We start from the raw sequence: 23,064 nt of genomic DNA, 5'->3' as shown, positions 1-23,064 counted from the left end.
GGTTGACATCAGAACCCAAAGCCAGATCGACGTCAGTGTCCAACATCAGAGAGACGTTGCAGTTTGTTTACTTTCTAATGCAACCTAAAAACAACAAAATATCAATGGCTAATGATGTTACAGCTTAATGTTGTGTGGATGTTACCAATAAGACTTTAATAAGACGTTGGACTTGGTTGCCATACCTGACGAATACATGTCAGTATTTGACACGCTTTCCAACACAACCTAAAAAACAACAAAATATCAACGCCATTTCATGTTATTATTGGACCTCAAAATAACATTGTCCTTAGATGCTAGCGACCTAAATCTAATCTAATATTAATGTCTTATGATGCTGTGTGAATAGAAGCATAAACGTTAGCAAGTACAAAAGGTCTGCAGAGTGTCAAAGATCAAGTTGATAAATGTGTAAATAAAATTTCCGTCATGAGTGTCTGTATAAAGGACCCAAAAGCAGAGGAGTTCAGTTAAATACGTTTTTAATCAACTAAGCAAAAGAAAGACTCAGAAACTCGCGGAGATCCAGAGCAGGTCTTGGATTTTAGTAAAATTAAAATTTACAGAGGAATGGACTACAGGAAACGTGTCAGAACATAGGATAATTTCCAACAAAAATTAACAGCACCACATGAAAAAGAAAATCAAGAGTGGGCTAAATTCCAATCAAAATAAAGCAAGTCTTTGGTTCAGGCCTGGTAGTATAAGGTAACAGCAAAGCAGAAATGGCTCCAGAGAACTGGACAGAGAACACAGATGTAAAACAAGCAACAGACCGACAAGAAAGCAGAAATAAACCTAACACTCTGGCAACAGGAGAAACACAGAAAGTACACCCTCAGATATAGGACCAGCAATCAGAAGGAATGAAAGACAGGTTGCAGTAAACAAGTGAAACTACTGATTTTCAAAGGCAATCAGCTGTGTGAGGGTACACAGCAAATTGGAGAGAACAGATTGGAAAGCTGTCAGAAAGAAAAAATAGATACACTGTCAAAAAAGAGAGAGAGAAAGAAAAGTTCAATCCCAGGTTCTGACAGATACATTCTACTATAAAGATGGTTTGTTAACTGCATAAATAATTCTGCAGAAATTCCTGTTTTACTCTTGTAACTGATTAATGTAGATCGACAACAAATGTGCAGTATATGACAGCCTGTGGTCTTCATCTTCTCAGTTTTACTCTCAAACACTGTCCAGTATTAAAAAAGAAGTTCTCACAATGATCCTTCAATGGCATCACTGTGAAAACCCCTTTTTAGTTCTCAGAACCATTTGTTTTAATAGATTAACTCCAAAACAAACGGAAAAACCTTTAAAACAGCATGAAAGCTGCACTTTAAGATAAAATAAACTCATTAGTACATTATTGTTTAGTTACTTTCATTCTTACGGACACAGAATTATCATTACAGACTAGAAGAAAAGTAGTAAAAAATGAAATTTGGATTCTCTGTGACGTTAAAAGTAAAGCAACAATCCATATTCAGGGTTCATACACATTTTTACTACTGAAATTCCATGACTTTTCCAGAACTTTCAAGAACATTTTCATGACGTAATGTTTCATGTAACATAGACATGGTAGATAATAAGAAAAACAAAGACGTTCCAATTTATTACAGCATATCATAGAACACGCAACAATCTATTTAGTTTAAATTTGTTTGTATATCTATGTAAAATTGATTTTGATAATGCTTACACAGCACTAACAATGTGAGAGCAAGTTTTTGGCCAAGGACAGAAAAGAAGTAAAGCAAAATACTGTAACCTATATTTTAGCTAGGGCTGCAAAATATATCGTTTCAGCATCGATATCGCATCAATATTGCATCCGCAATAGTCACACCACAGAATATGCAATGTTGGGACTATAGTTTAATCATAATGGAGTAAAAGTTTATCATCTGCTTGCATTTTTAAAGAGATAGTTCACCCAAAAATTACAATTTTCAGTACACCCTTTCCTTATTTTAAACATTTATGACTTTTCTTTTTTTAATGAACACAAAAAGAATATAATTTAATAACTCCTATAGTATTGAAACAAGTGAAATGTGAGAAAATATTGAGTACATTTTAATCTTCGAGTAAACTGTCCCTTTAAGGCCTGTGACTGTGTGAAAATTTCAATATTTTGAAACATGCGGCTACAAGAAAATTTTTGTTACTTTAATAAAGTTTAAATAATATACACTGAAGACTTTGCAGTGTTGATTATTCAGTATATGTACCTGAATAATGAATACCTGAAAACTATAATTCACTTTTATCTTTACTATATTTTAGTCATCCATGCTTGTATTTGTTAAATATTATTTGAAATTCACTCCTCAACAAAATCTCCCCAATAAATCCAAAGAAACCTGTTAAATCATCAGGTGAAATTGTATTCACATCGCAATATATATCACAGAAATACAAAATACCATAATTTCAGATTTTTCCATTATCGCTCAGCCCTAATTCAAGTATACAGATATTTGTTAAACTAATTTCCATGTCTTTTCTAAAACTTTGTTTTGTTTTTGTTTTACCAAATCTTTTCCAGGCCTGGAAAATTCCATGTCAAAATTCCATGACTTTTCCAGGTTTTCCATGACCGTATGAACCCTGCATATTGCATGACAATACAATACGCAAAATACACAGTAGGGATTTACATAGCATTAGTTTATGAATTTGTTACAGTTTAGTGAGATTTGAAACCACATCGCACAATAAAATGGAGAATAATTCGTAAAACAAGGAAAAAAAAACACATTGCACAAAAATGTAGAGGATAATGTGTAAACAAGGAAGATAAAAATATTCAGAGACTGGTTACCTTCCTCTTGAAACAGGTCAGCATTTTCTGCCTGATCTCTTTAGTTTTAAACCCATAAACAAGTGGATTTATAATAGGAGGAAAGACAAAACCTGATATAGAAAACACTCTACGGAGATAAGCTGGAACGCTTTCAGATCGATGTGCAAGGAGTGGAAAAAGAGTGTTAAACTCCAAGAACAGAAAGACGACCAAATGAGTCCCACATGTCTGAAGAGCCTTCATCTTCGCATCAGACTGCTTATTAGTAACACAAGTGATTAAAATATGAATATATGTGAAAGCCACAACAGAAAGAGCGATGGAGTGATACAAAACTAGAGTAAACAATCCAATGATATTGTTTACTGTCGTGTCTTCACACATGAGTTTCATTATTGATGGATTATTGCAGAAAAGATCTGTCATGTGAGTCCTGCAAATCTTGTAAGGCAGAAGAAGAGAGAAAAGTACAGTTATGACAGTGAAATTAAAAACCCACATCCCAGTTATGATTTTCATCAAGTTATTGCTGTTCATAATAGCTCCATATCTTAGTGGGCAGCAGATTGCGATATACCTATCATATGCCATAGCAGTAAGAATAACATAAGACGCACCACCATAAAGGTGTACAATAAATCCTTGAAGCAAACAGGCAGGATAGGATATCGATGTGTCCTGAGACCAGATACTGTACAACAGCTGGGAAAAAAAGTTTGTGGCAGCCATTGTGTCATTGATAGGCATGTTGAGCAGAAGTATGTACATTGGTTTATGAAGATTTCTGTTCAAACAAATGGTGATGACAATTGTTAAATTGCATAACAAGATAAACAGGTATGTTGTTAATCCAAATATGAATGCAGGATAAATGCTCATCTGAGGCAGCTCCAAAGACTGCAACGTCAACAACAGAGGAAAAACAGATCCATTTAGATACATGGTGGATGTTGCCACAAAAAAAAATGTAAACCTGGCTAAAAAGGTTTGAATATCGGTTAGTTTACATTTTTAGCATAAGAAAGCACTTATTAATAGTATATATTAAATTGGAAGTTGAATATATGAAGATATATTTCATTTTGCAGTGGATATTTTACAGCATAAGATGTTTTTTTTCTCTAAATATTGAATATTGTCATAAAATTCAAACTTTAGGAGATTAATAGAGCACATTTCTTTAAATCACTTCTTTTAGTCCCTGTGAGTTACTTAACTAATTAAATGCTAAAGTAAAATAGAAAGAAACACCAGTATTCAGTCTAATGAAGAGTGCATCTGTTGAAAAGCACTTTGTTTGGAGTCATCTGATCTATAAATGTTCTCTGTTTAGGGTGTGTTTAGCATGACAGTGTGTTATTTTATTTCGCATGCGCATTTTGTGTTTTATCTAAGTGAGCCTGTACAGCGTATAGTCAGATTGGTATTTCTCCTGAGACACAGAGTTACAGGCACTGGCTGTTCTAAAGTAATTTTGAGTAATATTGCCCTCTGCTGCCAAGTAGTTTTAGCATATCTAGTACATTTTAAAACTTTACTTGCAAGTGAATAATGCAAATGTTTGTTATAAAGCTGGATGTGAGTCCCTAGATCAGTGGATGTATTAAATGTTTCAAATTACTTGTTTTTAATTTAATGCAGTGTAATTGAATGTTTCATTTACTCTAATGCTTCAGGTCAAATATATAACCATTACTTATGCTATCAAACAAATGTTTGGTGTTTTTGCATGATTATGATTCATGTTCTTACAAGTAATGCAAGTTTTAACCACTTAGTAATACAATTACTTTTATTAAGCCATTTTTACATGTATTTATATATATATTTTTACTGCTTTCTTAAGACAAATGAAACAAATATCATTGGCTATATTACACAAACCAATTCGAATGTACTGAATCTGATTGCAGATCTGTTTACATGTATACAAAACAGTGTAATCTGATTGAAATATCCATGTGTATAATGTGTTATATATACATTGATATGAAAACATTTGAGCATGCACTATGTGACATCACAATTGCGTAGACTGCATAGACACCAACAGAGTCATAAAATAAAAGTGTTAAGTTACATGGTTACCTTAACTCTACCTTAAGCGATTGTAAATGTTTTCATTTGGTACTGGAGCAGATGTGAAGACGACTTTACAAAACTATGAAACATCTGTATTGTATATAATGTATTTGTAAGAACACTTTCATAAATATAGAACAGAAATGTATTAACAGCCAGGCATATTGTTAATTATTAGCTTAATTATAAGATCAAGAGAACCCAAAGTACAAAATAAACAGCAGAGGGCTAAGCACAGAACCTTGAGGCACGCCGCAGGACAGAGGAACAGTTTACTTATGACAAACCTAGAAATGTGAAAACGTTACATTAAAGGGCACCTATTTTGCCCCTTTTTCAAGATTTAAGATAAGTCTTTTGTGTCTCCAGAATGTGTCTGTAAAATTTCAGCTCAAAACACCCATCGAATTATTTATATACCATTCAGAACATTGGAATTGTCTGCTCTGAACACAATGTAGCTGTTTTTGTTGCCTGCACCTTTAATGCTAGTTTTCTTTGTCCACTGTTCCCATGTGTTCAGAGTGTGCCTGAATCTCCGCCTCAGCTGCATCAGATAAACAGCACAGTGACAGACATGAAGGAAGCAGATCTCACGTAACGTTTGTGTCACTGCAAATGTGACAGGATATTTGTTAATATCCACTGCTGTATAGATATCCATTATGCTGATGTACAAAATAAACCTGATTTAACGCTCACAAACCGAAATTGAAGCGTCTTCTTTTATAATTGTACTGAAATGCGGCTGTCGTGATAAAGGCAGTAAATCATTACAAACATGCACTGTTTTAAAAATGTTTTAAACTTGTAAAACTCATTATTGCTCACATTTGATGATGATTGATGATCACAGAGAGCTCAACAGATCTTTTGATCCCGGTTGCTTTGCGCAGGTCCTGTAGTGTTGATATGATTATACTACTAAGACATGTTAATATGTGCCTGTCAATCAATTTTGTGGGCGGGGAAACCACACTCCTACATCACGTTAAAGAGCACCTATTTTGCCCCTTTTTCAAGATTTAAGATAAGCCTCAAAATGGGAGGGATTTGGATCCTATTTTAACGTCAGGAAATAAAAAAAGAGACTTATTATTATTTTATCACCCCAATATGACTGTGGACTCACTATACCTACACACAGTTCTGTCCAAACAGCTTAAAAAAGATTAATTTCATCATAGGTAACCTTTAAAATAATATTGTGAAGAGTGAAAGGTTCACTTCATGCTAGCATATAACAGAGAACTCCTCATAAAAACACAATTGATTTAATACATCTCTTCACCCTAGAATTATAAGGTTCTCTCTGACATTTTTGTCAAAATTGAGTTATTCACATATTCTTATTAAATGACAACTTATTTACATTATGGGATGTTTTTTTACATTTTGTTTACATTTTTATAAGTTGTTTACATTTTAAGACTTTTAATTTAAAAAACAAACAAAAAAGATTTTTTCTAGAAGGTCAAACTCTAGCTCTATAAGGTTCTTTCTATGAGCCAATCAGCATTTGGTATGCACACATGAGGACTAATCAGGATCAGCTTTCTTTGACATTTCGCAGGACTCCTCCGTTGACAGCAGGAAAGACCAGAAAGAAACACAAAATCAGAGTCGACTAAATAATGCTGCACCACACACAATTGAGAAGAAACCTGCAACTGAAAAGATGTGTGCAAATGGGATGATTTAAAAGCATTTTTTTGACATTGATATGAAATGTTAAAGTTTACATTGTTGAAAAAGAAAGTTATTTAAAAAAGAAATTAAATGTGAACTATTTTTATTTGTGTGTATATATATATATATAGTCAGTGAAACATTTTTCAGTGTTTAATAAACTTTGTTAAACAACTCATTTGCTCATTGTGTGTTTTCTTTTAATGTCTTTAAATTTGATATTAAGCTTTGAAGTGCAAATACTTAATTTAATTCATGGGGCATATAATTCAATAATTCATACAAAGCATCTAATTCATTAAAGATTACCATATTAATAACAAAGTAACATCTGCACTGGACAAAATATTTAGCACAGCCTTGTATGCTTAATTTGAACAAGAAAAAATATTCATCCCAAAACATTAAATAAATCTTATAGAAAGCAAAAATGTAACTTTCTCAAATAACATCTTGTTACAACACCATTTTTTTATGTTTTTTAAATCAAATTAATAAGAACACTGATTGTATTTCTTGAAAAGTAATGCTTCAATTAATGATCTGCCAGATCAAAAGTGGAAAATTCCTTTAGGATTAGAAGCTTCTATCTGCATGTGCCCTGTTTTTTTGTTTTTTTTTTTTTTTTACCCCAATTTGCAAATTGAAGAGAATTTTGATAATCTACAGTTAAAGTACATTAGTGTCTCTGTCATGTTAATGTATGAAAGAGAACTGTTACACGCATATTGTTTGCTATATGGAATGCAAAAACATTGAAGCTCATCATCTCAAAATCATTTAGAACGCAGATAGAACCTTATAATTCCAAGGCGACGATCCCTAAAAGCAATAGTGTTCCATGTCAACAGTCAAATTAAAAGCTTATGACGTTGACAATCGCATTGCCATTGTGAGTTCTTTCCTCATGAGGTTAATAATCCACACAGACTTATAACAGTATATAAGGCTCGAGAAATAGACGAAGGCCCATAGTCACAGTCCAAACTATAGGCTTGGTCAAACAGTTATATCTGCTTTGTAATTGACTGCTCATAATTCTCACTGCACCTTATGTAGAGGAGCAAAGGACATCTAAATGTATCAAATCCGGGGTAAGTAGGACTATTTTAAATATTGCGCATTACTTGATTGAGCTATACTATATATTTGCTAAATATGCTCTTTTTTTTTTCTTCTGTTTTTAGGATAATATCATGTCTTCGACAGCCAGCGTCTACAATGTGTCATCTGATCTGTCTCTTCAGGGCTTCGATTTGTCTCCTGAGAACGCCATTATTGCATTTGTCTTTGCCATTGTGAATTATATAATCATACTGTTGTGCAACTCCTTCCTCCTGTTCACCATCATAACCAATAAGGCCCTTCATGAACCCATGCACATTCTTCTGTTAAATTTGCCCATTAATGACCTCATAGGTTCCACATGTTTATTCCCTCATGTCATGCGGGAGCTTCTGTTTGACACCAGGACTATGTCGCTCTCCGTCTGCATTACTCAGGCTTTCTTTATACATGTATATGCAGTATCTGCTGTCTTTATCTTGACTGCCATGGCATATGATAGATATGTTGCCATATGCCAGCCAATGAGATACAGTACAATTATGACCAATATCCACCTCGCCAAGATCATCTCTTTGGTTTGGCTCTCTAATTTGACACTAATGGCTGTGCTTTTCATTCTTCTCCTCCGCCTGCCTCGCTGTAGGTCTTTCCTCAACCATCCATACTGCGACAATCCCTCTTTGCTTCAGCTAGTTTGCGCAGATACGACTATTAATAATATTTACGGACTGTTAATGACAGCTGTGTGTCAAGTGTTTACAGTGGGTTTAATCCTGTACTCATATCTGCGTATTCTTATAGCATGTTTCCGTAACAAACGCTCCGACACGAGGAGCAAAGCTCTGCAGACGTGTGGCACACATCTGGTTGTTTTTGCCTTGTTCGAATGTTTGGGTCTTTTCACAATAATCTCATATAGGATCAAAGATATTTCTGTTCACCTGAGGAAATTCATTGCAGTCGCTGCTATGATACTGCCGCCGACGATGAATCCTGTTATATATGGACTGAGGACCAAAGAAATTAGAGTTAAAGGGATTAAATTTTTCCACAGAAAAGTTTTTGTGTCATGAAAAACTAATACATGAGAGAAAATGAAATAAACAGTACGTTTAATTTCTACAAAAGTTGATAAGATGTATGTATGCATTCATTCATGTGACATTATTATATATTTTTTCTATTTAACACACATTTATAAGCCATTTCAGAAGTTGTAAACATTCTTGTACAGATTCTAATATATCTAACTTATATATTAATGCTAAATTTATTAATTAATATATATATATATATTTACATATATATATATATATATATATATATATATATATATATATATATATATATATATATATATATATATATATATATATATATATATATATATATATCCATTTTTGATTCTCTCTCATGACATGTTTTTCTGTAAATTTGAATGTGACCAGCCTTTATTGTTTAAAATAAAATAGTTTTTAAAGCTAATTGTATTGATTTCACTATGTCAATGTTGATCTTGCTGACCATGGATTAATCCAAAGAAACTTTTTTTTTTACGTAAATTTATTGTTAGAAAGAGGTTTAATTAGTATTTTAATGTAATTTATATGTTACCTATAATGAAATTACAATGCATCTCATGTTAAAATTGGTACAACAACATCGCAGGCATTAGGTTGTTCTATGAGGGTTTTAAAGGGGAGTATTTTGAGACCTTTACTTTTCCTGATGTACATCAATGACCTTCCTCAGGTAATTAAACGTTCAGATGCTTTATTGTACACTGATGATACTGCACTTTTTGTGTCTGGATCAAATACATACACAATTAACAATAAATTAACTACAGATTTTCAGTAGTTACAGTACATCAATGGCTGCAAGACAATCATTTGACTATTAACATTAAGCAAACAGAATGTACAGTATGCACTTTTACTCACCTAAGTGAAAATGATCCATATCCAATCACTTTCTTAAATTAAAACCTTTCCATTGTATCTACATATCAATATTTGGGAATAAGTCGGGACTCTCACCTTACATATTGTGAGCATGCTCAAAATGTCTAGATGAAACAAAAGCTGTTTGTCAAATTTGATATTTTAGCAGCCCCAGCCTTTGGTGCCAAAACTTAATGCAAGGACTGATTGTTCCACCAGATCTGCAACAAATAAATGTTTGCTATTACCGGCTTTTAAAAACTGTTATATACAGAGATCTTTCTTTTATGTATTCACAAAAGCCTGGAATGAGATCCCACAACATCTAAAAACAATACCAACACCGAGAAAGACTAAAAAAGCCCAAGCTCTTCATCTGATGGTCAACTACTGCTGTAGTCACTGAGATAGTAGCCTGTCTCTCTTTATTTTGTATGTTTGGTGATTGTTTGTACTGTTCTCATGTGTTGATGGATGAGATGTTAAGGGTGTCTGTATGTTTTTATGTTCTGCAGAGCAGGAACCTGCTGAAAAACAGAATTCATGCTGAGTCAGGCCTGATTATCTATGAATCCTTTCCTGTTTAAAAATTATAAATCAAATAAAATAAATAAATAGTTACAGTGTCAATTAAAAATAATTTTTTAAGGAAGGACATTCATAAGAATTAAGTTTCCAAAGAAAAAAAAAACTATGTTGTATTTTTCCTAAACACCTCTGCATTGATTTAACAAGCGTTGTCAATGCTATGAAATTTTAAATAAGAATTACAAACCTGAAATGACAATTTTAAATCAGATGAAGAAATAAATCTGATTACGCAAACCATACATACACACATAATTAGATTTGAACAGCAAGAATGATAGAAAATTAGATGTATACTGTAAGAGTAAATCAGTATCTTATAATAAGATATTTATTTTTTTCATTCCATCCATTCATTTATTAAATCATTGCCTCAGAGTTATAGAGATGTTGGCAACACTTTATTTTTCTGGTCCCTTTTAGGCAAGCTGTTGACTGTAAGTCAATTAGTATTTAGGTTAGGGCCAAGCTTAGTGGAATCTTAACATGGCCTTCAAAATAGTGTTAGTATATATACAAACAGACAAATATCTATAGACTAATATTCTACTACTACTAAAATGGCATGGATGAGGAGTTGACAAATGCATATGTGAAGGGATACTGTACTTTAAACAAAAGCCCCTTTAAGCAATTTTTTTTCGATAGTCTACAGAACAAACCATCATTATACAATAACTTGCCTAATTACCCTAACCTGCCTAGTTAAGCTAGTTATGTTTAGAAATGTGTTAAAAAAATCTTCTCTCATTAAACCATTAAACAGAAACTGCGGAAAAAAATAAACAGGGCTGAAAATAAACTTCAACTATATATTTATATATATATATATTTATTTATTTATGAAGAGTTCAGATGCAAAAGCCGCTAAACGCCACTTATGCCAAAAATTAGATAATGGATAATTGAGTGAATATTTTAGCACGTAGTACATGTTTAACAAATATGTTTGCTTTAAATCATCTAAATCGCAGCGTCAGCGCATTCAGAAATAACAGTTTGTTTGCAAAAGTCGCTAAACGCCACTTGCCTTTGACAGCAAAAGCCGCTATATCACGAGAACAAATCAGAAGGTGCGAATGGAATGATATGTTTTCAATGTAGCAGCATGCTGATACGCCCGCTTTATGAGGAGACATATTCCGCTTTCGATTTCGATTTTAAAAGATGGAGTTTGATGAACTGGATGAGTCTGTCAGACTGTCAGTGAATGGCAAATGAAAATGTCCCTTACCTCAAAACTCATTATAAAAAAAGAAAACACAATGTACAGTCGAAAGTGCAACATGCAACGCAAGCAACGCTACTTTGAATGAGCTCGATTTATACATTAAACGGCAACACCGTTTCATGAAATACAGAGTTAAGATGCCGTTCTTTTATCCCACGTGGATGCTATTAGGATAAACAAGAGACCAAGACCTTGAGTATGGTGAAAATGAATGAATGAAAGCTTCTAAAATTGTCTGAGAGACATCCCCTTATTGCCCAGTAGGCCTAGCTTGTGTTTTATTTGCTAATTTAAGCTATTTTTTCAAGGATAAATATAACGTATAAAACTTTACATTATTTGTAATACTTCATAATACCTATACATAATACCATACATTTTTTTATTCATGGACAATGCACAGATATTGATGTTTCACAATGTTTTACACTACATTATTTGAATCTACCAATCTTAGCATACAATGTTTGCAATGTTTACATTGCTCTATTTACATTAAATCTAAACCTCAAATATCAGAAATGACAACAGACAGTTAAGATTTAATTAATGTCAGTTTTAATGTCATTGATTAATGCACTTACTTGACAGATTTCATTTATTAATGTTCCTTCTGCTTTTTCCCTAGTTTACCCCAGTGGAATGAACCGCCAATTACTTGACAGATGTATATTTCATTTTAGGTGGTTTGTGTATGTGTTTTATGTTTGGTAAAATAATTTGTAATTGCATCTTTAGTGATTTTCAACTTAATACACTGTCTTGTTCCGATTTGACGCAAAAGAAAATCTACCTTGTTAAAATACAAAGAATTGTCTAAAGTGACATTTTTGAAAGAAAGCTGTTTTATTTACCAGCTAATAACCTTAACATTACATATAAAATGAACCTAATTATAAGAGCCTGATAGAAAATGCTCATTTACAAGAAAAGAGGTCTGATGGATTTAGAGGGTTTTGCATCTGAACTCTTCATGTATATATATATATATATATATATATATATATATATATATATATATATATATATATATATATATATATACCCCCCTAATATTGCTGCTGATATGATGATGTATGTGCGCATGCTTTGCCATGTATGTTTCCATTTGTTGTAAGTAAGTCTGGGAGTTTATCTCCACTGTGCAGACTCAAAATCAAAAGATGGCAGGGTTCAGGCTGGGACACTTTTCTACTCTGCTGAAAATGTTGTACTGTAGGTCACCCTCACCTTACATTTGTGTATATTAAAATATGGCCTTCATTGTGATGTTTTTTTTTTATGTATCTTGTGATTTTTGTGTTGTGGCACAATGATGTTAAAAAGGGGATTTTATAGGAAATATATTGGTATTGTTGCTTTAAAGGTATAATATGTATCATATAATAGTAAATAATGTACAAAGGGTGCTGCCTTTTTTTCTGAGAGTTTATGGCAAATTACATTTCATACAGGCACGTAAGACCTTAAACAGCTTGGTAATTGGTGCTTGGCATTGAAAACATTTTGTATTCAATGAATCACTTATTTTACAAAACAATGAACATATCCTGTATAAATTAGTGCATATGGGATAAACAGAAGAACAGGATATGTGGCAATAGTGAGAAGTGATTTGCAGATTTTTATTAATACAATATTTAATGTGCTCTAGTGGGTTATGCTTGTGCCCATACATGAAAAAAGCATACACAGTTGTCCTTTGAAGATTATGACTTTATGTTTCAGTTCACATGTTTTACTATAAACAGAATAGTGGATATAAACATACTGTATGAGTGTTACTTGAAGAAACTGAAATATTATACAGGGAATTGTATATGGGGTTTCAGACGGGTCTTAGTTTCATTAATTAAGGTTGAGTCCACATATGCTTATGTTTTTATATAAAAAATTGTAATATAATATAATTTAATTCAGTATATCGTGCTACATAATACAATATATAAAATATAATATAATATAATATAATATAATATAATATAATATAATATAATATAATATAATATAATATAATATAATATAATATAATATGACACAATTATGAAGGATTATTATGTACACACACACACATTCACATGGACAGATGTTTAAGACACATCGGGCATGCCATGTTTCCAGATGCTTGCTATAAGCTTCTCCAACATCTCAAATATATTATACCAACTTGGAGTCTATTGGTCAAAACAGAATTGTGTCATGGTAAACTCCGCTCCAATTGGCTGTCCAAATACTGTGTCATCATGCGCTCATCTACCTTGAGACCTGTTAGATGTTATTCCCATATGTCAGTCTTTTGCAACTGTAATCAGTCATTAGATTAATGAATGTGTTTTGTTTCATTAGTCGTGTTTGTTTCTTTGCTCTCTATGGAGAACCATAGATGTAGATTTGTCAAAACAAAATAATGAGTCTCTTAGGGACATGCATAAAGTGCTGAAGTTTCTTAACATTTATGCTAATATTGTTATTTGGTGTTAAATTTGATTTGATTATGGGAAAATGTTAACTTTTATTCTTAAATAAAGTATTAAGATAAAGGCCTGTTTTAATCTTGATATATAAATATGATTTTGCATGATCTGTATGAATGTTTTTGGCAGTCATTTGACATGAGACCTTATAAACATAACAGTTACTGGTGCTTATTTAGTTATTGTTGACAATGTTGACAAGTTGACATTTTGATCACACAAGGCCTTTAAAAGGGCCTATTTAGGGTCTATTTGTAAAAAGTATGGGATTTCATTTAATTTTTATGCAGATGATGCACAGATTTATTTGCCCTTAAAACGGAAAGATGCTGGGTCCATAACACCATGGTTGACTGTCTTAAGGACATTAAATCTTGGTTGGCACTAAATTTTTTAATGTGGAATGAAGAAAAGACAGAAGTGGTGGTATTTGGATCCAGGGAAACTGAGGATAGTCTGGATCTTGGTGTGTTAAATCCTATAATAAAGCCTAATGTAAAAAACCTAGGTGTTATCATGGATAGTGACTTCAAACTGGATAAACAGATTAATTCAATAATTAAAGCTAGTTGTTTTTTTTTCCAGTTGAGGCAATTATCCAAATTAAAGTGTTTTTATTTCTCGACTTTGAAAGGGTTATACATATTTTTATCTCGACATGGCTAGATTTTTGTAATGCCCTCTATGTGGGTATTAGCCATGCCTTCCTTACTCATCTGCATATGGTGCAGAATTAAACAAATACTGGCTTCTCTTCACTGGCTTCCTATACAGTTTAGGATACATTTTAAGATTCCAGTGTTGCTGTTTAAACGCCTAAGTAGACTAGCACCAGGATACTTGTCTTCATTAATTCAACTGTACACTCCATCAAGGGCACTTAGATGTGCTGATCCATGCACAAGGTGAAAAACCAGAGGAGACCGTGCCTTTGCAGAGGTGGCCCCCAAACTCTGGAATAATTTGCCTCTCCATGTTAGGCAGGCCACAACCCTTTCTGTTTTTAAATCTCGTCTTAAAACCCATTTTTACTCTTTGACTTTTAATACCATATGAGAGTCTTATGTCAGTTGTATTTGTCCTTTATTTTAGATGTGTGTACAGCAAATTAATGTAAATGTAAATAAACATTAACTTGACCTGACTTGACCATTATATAGTCATACACATGTCCTTCCATTTCTCAGATAAAAGTGTTTAAGAAGAACAAACCTGTCCATGGATTTGTTTTCATCTTTGGTTCTTTATTTTTAATTCCCAGGATTTTTACTATACAGATATGTAGTTATTATAATATTTACTATGCTTGGTTTCACTACTAAAATGCAGGCCTGTCAACAAATAATCGAACTAATTAAATGCTCATGAGAAACTTTTATCTTGCATAACAAGTCTTCATTCAAGGCAATTATATTTTTGTTTGCACAACATCGGTACTGTAACTAGATGCATTAGACCCGGGTCATTATTTCAGCTACCCTTTAAAAATCCCTCTTTCTTTTGCATGGCCCGAATTCAATCCAAAAAAGTTCAAGAGAAATCAGTTAGTATTGGTTTGTGTTTAACATGTTTTTCTGTTATATTGAAATGATGCTCTTCGTATGATTGTATAAATATATGAGGAATATGTATGAATATGAGATTTTAAACAAACCGAAAATGTAAACTGCCTAAACAAACTCATTCATGTATTTTAAAAGACATTTAGCCACGTTTTACATTTCCTGTGTTTTCCCTATGTTCATGCAGTGATACAGTTCATACAAACAAATGTTTATTACATTTTGGATGCATGTTTAACTAAACAAAATGTCTGCTTTTTATTGTAAAATACATTATATACATGCAGGTCCGGCCCTGAACATTCGGGGGCCCTAAGCAGAATAGTTTTAGGCCATAATAGTTTTATTGTTTATTAAATACAGTCATGTATTGAACGGAAAAATAAAGCCTAAAGATTTGCCACATTTCTTCTACTTAATAACTGTTTGAATGATTTGGACATTTTAAAACAGCACCATTTTTGTCAACTACCAGCTTCAAAAATGAAGAATTAAAATATTTAATAAAGGGAGCAGTGATTCCTACTTTGTGTCCTTAGAGTGTTTAAAACATATTCTCTTATTTTAGCAAACAGATTAAAGATTATATATTATATTTATTATATATTTATATATTATATATTTAATGAGTAATATATATATACACTCATTAAAAAAACAACAAAACAATTAGCATTATACAATACAATGATTGATGCATAAACAATAAAATCAATGAGTAAATAATATAATAAAAATACAAATATTAAAACTAAAACATGACAAATGGAGGGAACAATTACTGGCTTAATGTAATACCCAAAACACAAACCTTTTGATTCCCTTCAGTCTCCTTCCCTGTTCCTTCCTTTGACTTATTCTTTAATTGGTGTCTAGATTTTTTTTGTCTATAGAGATGCAAGGTCCAGAGTTTATATTAAACTAGTATTCATTTAATTAGGACATACCTCTTATAAACACGTCTCAGGAAAAATATTAGCAACATGCATAATATGCCAGTCAAAGACATTAATGTATAATTGCATTTCATTAAAATGTGTTTTAGACTAGGTTTAAGCTTCGTCTGTTAAACCGGGCAAAGATTAAATATTTAAGACGAAGTTTATTAATATGTAATTGCCTATTTTCAATAAATTTGCTACTAGATTAGGTCTTTAACATCAAGTTTATTACTACTTAAAAGCTATGTTAAAATGATCTTGTGCTTGTCTCTTCTCAATGTACTAAACCTTTTCCTAAATAATCATGAACATGCATTCCCACCCTTACCCACTAGATGGCAGAGACACACAAAATCCTCAACTGCCTTTGATTTCCAATGTCAGATCAGATCACACGTTTGCTTTTGTCACACGTAAGGTTTGATAAAGCATGTAACTGGAAGACTGACAAACAAAGAAATTAATTTTCAAATCTAATAGATAATAAAGCAGTATGATATGACATGACATAAAGTAACCAAACTCCCCTCACATGATATCTTTATTCGATGTTTAGATACAGAACTAGTTACACAGTCTAATTAAAAATTTATTTTATCTTCATAAGTCGAATGTGGCATTCAGAGGTATACGTGACCATGGTAAGGCTTTACACGGCTGCTTGTCTTTCTAAACAATGATTTTCACCCCGTAAAATAAAATGTCTCAAACTTAAAAAAGGTTCCAAGCACACTAAAACATTAAGCAATTATAATGTTATTGTTAAATACAACTGACTTCATATTCAGGCACAGGATTTGGACAGCCACAGAAACATTATGGGTTGTGTAGTGTATCATTTATTAAGTACTTTATAGACTGTGGCAAATGGAGGCATTTTGAATACATTTAATTCTCCTTCACTCTTAAAATAAAGGTTCTTTAATGATTTTGACTAATGAAAATGGAATCTTTTTTGGACGAGCTAATCCACTGGACCTTCATGTCATAAATATCATTAAGTAGTATGTCAGAAATAAACTGGGACATCTGTTGAGGCTACTGTCAGAGATGTGTTGCTGGTATGGTGTTGCATTTACTGTAGACACATTCTCTGAAAAATCAGAAAGATGGATTCTTTTGACGTCTTGTCGCATCATGTGTCCTGTGTAAATATGATATAAAGCAAATATCAAATAAGGTCATTAAAGGGTTTAGACTGAGTAGTTTGAAATATCAGTAGGCTACATATGAATATTCTTAATTAGTTAAATAATTAACAAGTTTAATTAGTTAAACTTGGTTAAATTATAAGCATGAAATGTGAAGCAAGATCCTCCTCAGCTAACCAAGGATTGCAAGCACACATTTTATATTTGATAAGCACTGCCTTGTATTAACCACAAAATTTACTTTTCACATACTGTACCGCTACACTAGGGTCTCATACAGCATGCATGATGCGAATGTCCTCAGATTTGCAGTTTGCACAGCACCAATTATTCATGGATTATTTTTCTGGTCCACAAGGTGTCAGTACTGAACTCAGCCAAGATTAACAGCCAGAAAAAAATGGAGCGGCAACAGCAGCAGCAACAACAACAACTTAAGATGACTACAACAATTCAGGCCTGCATTGATGAGCGCTTGTGTGGGGATTAAAATATGTCTGCCACTCTAAAGATATACAAAGACATTTTGTGTGTGTGTGTGTGTGTGTGTGTGTGTGTGTGTGTGTGTGTGTGTGTGTGTGTGTGTGTGTGTGTGTGTGTGTGCGTGTGTGCGTGTGTGTGTGCAGTAGCATTCATTAACAAAGTGCTATAAATAATATAATAAATGTGACCCTGGGGCACAAATCCAACCTTAAGTTGCACTGGTATATGTTTGGTAATAGCCAAAAATACATTGTATGGGTCAAAATCAGATTTTATTTATGGCAAAACTGTTAGAATAGTAATTAAATAGCATGTTGCATGAATACATTTTGTAAATTTCCCAAAATAAGTGTATTAAATCTCAACTTTAAAGACAATTTTCTCAATATTAAAATTTTTTTAACACGTAAGATCACATAAGATCAGGTGGATAGTGGGTAGCAGGTTTGGACACCCCTGTTACAAATATACCAGTTATAAATGTGGAAAGGTGCAATGCACAACGCAGTGATATAAGTCTGATTAATCTTCTAAATAAAACAGGTAAGGTCAAATTGATAGTCATTGCACCAGTGAATGTGAATTACTTTGTATGGTGAATGTCTATTTAAAATCTGAATTATTGATATATATTTTTGGTGGGCTGTGTTTACATTTTTTCTGCCATGACAAACAGACACTAATGACACATGAAACTTCACAAAAAAATGATGAAAGCCCACCTAAAGAGCAGGATACATTGTTTTGATCTTGCTTGCCTCTGTGGGGCAAATTTGTCAAAACACTTTCACACCAACAATTATGGACATAATTACAATGGTAATTAAATACTCTTGAGAAATGCTTTTTGTAAACTAACAAGACTTCAAGTCAAGGTAATTATTTCTTTGTTTGGACACACTGGTTAATTAAACCCATTAGACCAGTTCATTAGTTTAACAGCCCTTTATAAAGCCCCTTTCTAGTAACACTACAAGATTTCAAACCAAAGGAAGATCTACAGAGCAGTTGGTGTGTATCTTTGCATTTGTTTATTAAACTGAAAACTATGTTCAAATGTATTTGTCAAAGTTTTTCTGTTACTGTACTTATATTTTGGTTTATGATTGTATAAATGTGATGTTAGTCTGTATGCTTCCATGTTAATTGATACATAATTTGCTGTATTTTTTTTTATCAATATTAATTGTATCTACAAAATTACATTATGGCTTTTAATATCATTTCTTACCTCACACTGTAGTTGTAAATGCATTAACAGTGTATTTATTTCAGATTTTACCGGAGTTCAAATGAACTTGTCAGTCACATTCAGCAATGGAACGACTTCTTTCAATGAAGGATTTTATCTGACTGCCTTCCAAACTTTGCCAACCAAAAACTACCTCATTTTGGGCTTGGCGATCATCTACATCATCACCTTGCTGGGTAATCTTGTTCTGCTCTCTGTCGTCCTCATGAACTCCAGCTTACAGAACCCCAAGTATCTTGCTGTGTGTAATCTAGCCGTCGTCGACATTTCAATCAATAGTGTTATTATTCCTCAAATGGTGCCTGTTTTTGCGTTCAATCAGAACTATATTTCATTTGGTGCCTGTTTTTCTCAAATGTTCTTCATGCATTTTTTTGGTGACATGGAGTCTTTCTCTCTTGCTCTTCTGGCGTATGATCGTCTGATTGCCATCTGCTGGCCTCTGCGTTACTCTACCATAAACACCAACCTGAGGATGCTGCTCATCATAGCCACGATCTGGATTCTAGTTACTCTGCTGGATATTTTCCCAGTCATTTTTGCCTCTAGGCTTCCTTACTGTAGCTCCAGAGCAGTACAGAGCTGTTGTTGTGAACATAGCCCAGTCTACAGGCTGGCTTGTACAGACACGTCTTATAACCGACAACTAGGAACAGCTAAGACGATGATAGTCTTGCTGGGCCCTTTGGTTTTTATTGTTTTCACATATGTGATTGTAGTGATTGCTGTGATGAGGATTGCCTCTGTAACCCAGCGCTGGAAGGCCTTGCACACCTGTCTCACTCACATGATGCTGGTCATGCTGTATTACATGCCAGTCATTATAGCATATGTACTAGGGAACTTGCGATTAGTTCAGAATGTTGATCTTTTAACAGCAATACTGACTGTTTCTGTTACCGTTCCAGCAATGTTGAACCCCATCATCTACAGCTTAAAGACTGATGAACTCAAAGACAGGATGGTCAAACTTTTTAGAAAATCAAAAGTGGCACAACAGATCATTAAAAATGAGATCAATGCTTTACAACAATAACTGCTTTGTTCCATCCATAATAGAAGTTACTTTCAATGTGTAAAGCTGTAACCAATGTTTCAACAGTTTTGAATTTTGTATTAATGTTGCAAGAAAATAAAACTGAAATGTTTGAACTATTAGATTGTTGAATCAACTTTACTTCATCAGTGCATTAATGTCTTGCCTATCTATAATCCAGCATTTTTGTATTCATTTAATTTAGTGCTTTAATGTTTTTTAATATCAAATGTTCTTTGCTTTTAATCAATTCATTTATAATCATTGTCAGGAAATCTAAATAAAGTTTCATAATGTATGACTGTTAGAACTGATGAACATAAAAAACTGCAAATCAATGACTAAAATGAATAAACAGCCAATTGTTACTGTACAAACACAGTATATGACACCAGGACATCTCATACAGTAGTGCTTTTTATTGAATTTTAGAGAAATATATGTCCATATTTGCCAGTTTTCAGTAATTAAGACTTGCTGTTTATTAATGTTGAATTGCTCTTGCCATGAATACAGCCTTGGTTGGTGACATTAAATAAAAAAAATTCATCATTATCAGTAATTAAGAACAGTAGTGGTCAAAATTATTAACCTTATCTTACTATTTTACTATTGTAAAATAGTAAAATGCAAGTCATTGCCATGATATTTCGGTGTGAAATATGTAAACGCATTTTTCATTTATCCACAAGATGGCAGAAAACGAAAAAAAAAACACTGCTTTACATATTCACACACTATAGGCCAAATAAGGACCAGCAATGCAAAGCAAAGGGATAACAGTCAGTATTATGACCACAATGTTGTCCCTGCTACGGGTGCAATGGTAGATAGCTCACAGATCAATTTGTATGACGGTAGCTTAGCTTGGAGATTCTGTCAAACAGAAATAAAATAAAATAATCTATCTACAAGCAATAGCGCAAACAATAGTGATCAGGTGTTTTCAGGTACAGCAATATAATCATATATAACAGCATAGCCTACAGGCTGCTTTCTAAAGCATTCTAGTAATATCTGATGAGAGAATATTTTCTAACTTCAATGTATATATTATATCTATAACATCTGTTGTATAAGAGAGCTTCTTATTTTTCAACAGGCATATCATATGAATTTACAGAAGTATGTGCACGACTTAATACTTCATATAAAATTATTGAATACTATTATATCTGTTAAGAAACCATTTCTAATAAATAAATCAAGAATTAATATGGTTATAAGGGCCATTCGTTACAGAGTGTATGAATGTGACTTTAAACAATGTAAATGTGTTGCTACAGTAGTATAACAAAGTAAAACAGACACACACACACACACACACACACACATACACACACATTTTTTGTTGGCAAAGGGTTTGCAATGCCACAAACATATACTGAATTATGAAAAAAAAAAAAAAAAACTGTGGTTGTTGTTATGAGATTATCATTTGCTGACTTTATGCTGTTGTTATTCTTGTTGGGATTATGGAGTACAAGCGTGATGTGACAGAATCCCAAACAAAGCTTTATATGGCTTCCCATACATTGAGGGTTTTCTTTTTAAGATATTTACTTTTCGCCTTAAATTGCGTTCATTAAATGCATCGTCCAGTTTACAGATTTTAATCCTAATACAATGTCATTGGTGTTCATTTAATAGTACAAACACCAACATGACTCCCCTTCATGTGTGTGCTAATGTTTCAGATCGTTTTACTCAACTTTAATGATTTTTTGTATAGTGTGAATATACACAACTGTACAAAATGTGGGGTGCATGTAAGATCTTGTTCCAAATAAAAGCAATAATTTTGTGTTATATTGAGTAAGTAAGTTGTTTTTTGAGTCTTAATCTTTGCATTCATCAAAAAATCTTGAAGAAATTATCATGGTTTCCACAAAATATTGAGAAGCATAGTTATTTTCTCTTCTCTAAAAATAATCCATTGCTTGGGCTTAATATTAAAGATGATTTGTAAAGAATCATGTGCTATTGATGATTGCAATAATGATTGCAGAAAATTCTGCTTTGTGGTCACAGAGACAATTTTAAGCTTTCATTTTATTACACAATATTGTGAGATTTATGAGAAAATAAGACCATCTACCAAAATTATTCATTCTGTCCATATGATTCTCCAGTGTTTTTTTTCCTTTTGTCATCATCCGTAGTTTTAAAAATAGCTTTTAGTCTCATTAGTCACTTTGTTTGCTTAAAGGGATAGTTCACCCCAAAATGAAAATAAATGAAAATTTACTCAGCATTTACTCACCCTCGAGTGGGTTCAAACCTTTATGAGTTTCTGTCTTAAAGAATGCTGGAAATCTGTAACTATTGACTTGCAAAGTAGGAAAAACAAATACTATAGAAGTCAAGGGTTACAGGTTTACAGCATTTTTCTTAATATCTTATTTTATGTTTAACAGAAGAAAAAAAACTCTTAAAGGTTTAAAACAAGTGATTGGTGACTGAATGATGACAGAATATTCATTTGTTTTGTGTCTGTGAACATCTATTAAATACATATGTATATACTGCATGTGATTAGGTTGCTGTTGTCCATTTTTGCAACCGTATTCACGTTTACTTAGCCATTTATCCTCCAATAGAAATGTCTTAATTTTCAATTTATGAGCTGCTGTATAGGTCAAAAAGTTCAATGCTGTAATAATTTGGCCAGTCAGAGAATACTGTGGTTTTGTGTTACATCATCGACAAAAGGTTTAAGCTCATTAAGACAGCAAAACAGATAAATTAA

At 32.7% G+C, this 23,064-nt stretch overlaps 3 protein-coding genes across 3 annotated transcripts; 2 read left to right on the top strand and 1 right to left on the bottom strand.

Moving 5' to 3' along the window:
- Positions 1–2,818: 2,818 nt before the first annotated feature.
- or71as1 (odorant receptor, family 71, subfamily AS, member 1) lies at positions 2,819–3,757 on the bottom strand. The gene has a single exon (XM_056474538.1). It carries the CDS (start codon positions 3,755–3,757, stop codon positions 2,819–2,821), a length of 939 nt encoding a protein of 312 aa, XP_056330513.1.
- A 4,025-nt stretch (positions 3,758–7,782) lies between these two features.
- Positions 7,783–8,727, top strand: LOC130242248 (olfactory receptor 52E4-like). The gene has a single exon (XM_056474291.1). The coding sequence runs from the start codon at positions 7,783–7,785 to the stop codon at positions 8,725–8,727; it is 945 nt and encodes a 314-aa protein (XP_056330266.1).
- Positions 8,728–19,319: 10,592 nt separating this feature from the next.
- Positions 19,320–20,315, top strand: or40a1 (odorant receptor, family 40, subfamily A, member 1). Its single transcript, XM_056474121.1, is given in 3 exon segments — positions 19,320–20,097; positions 20,100–20,167; positions 20,169–20,315. Coding segments are annotated over 3 exon segments (993 nt in total).
- Positions 20,316–23,064: the final 2,749 nt, after the last annotated feature.

This window comes from Danio aesculapii, chromosome 15 (genome assembly GCF_903798145.1).
Source record: "Danio aesculapii chromosome 15, fDanAes4.1, whole genome shotgun sequence".
NCBI lineage: Eukaryota > Metazoa > Chordata > Actinopteri > Cypriniformes > Danionidae > Danio > Danio aesculapii.
Note: the sequence above shows the minus strand (reverse complement) of the source record. Positions and strands in the feature narration are given on the sequence as shown.

What these genes read in the sequence shown, in the direction of transcription:
- LOC130242248 (XM_056474291.1), top strand. Translation starts at nt 7,783, where the DNA reads ATGTCTTCGACAGCCAGCGTCTACAATGTGTCATCTGATCTGTCTCTT.
- or71as1 (XM_056474538.1), bottom strand. Translation starts at nt 3,757, where the DNA reads ATGTATCTAAATGGATCTGTTTTTCCTCTGTTGTTGACGTTGCAGTCT.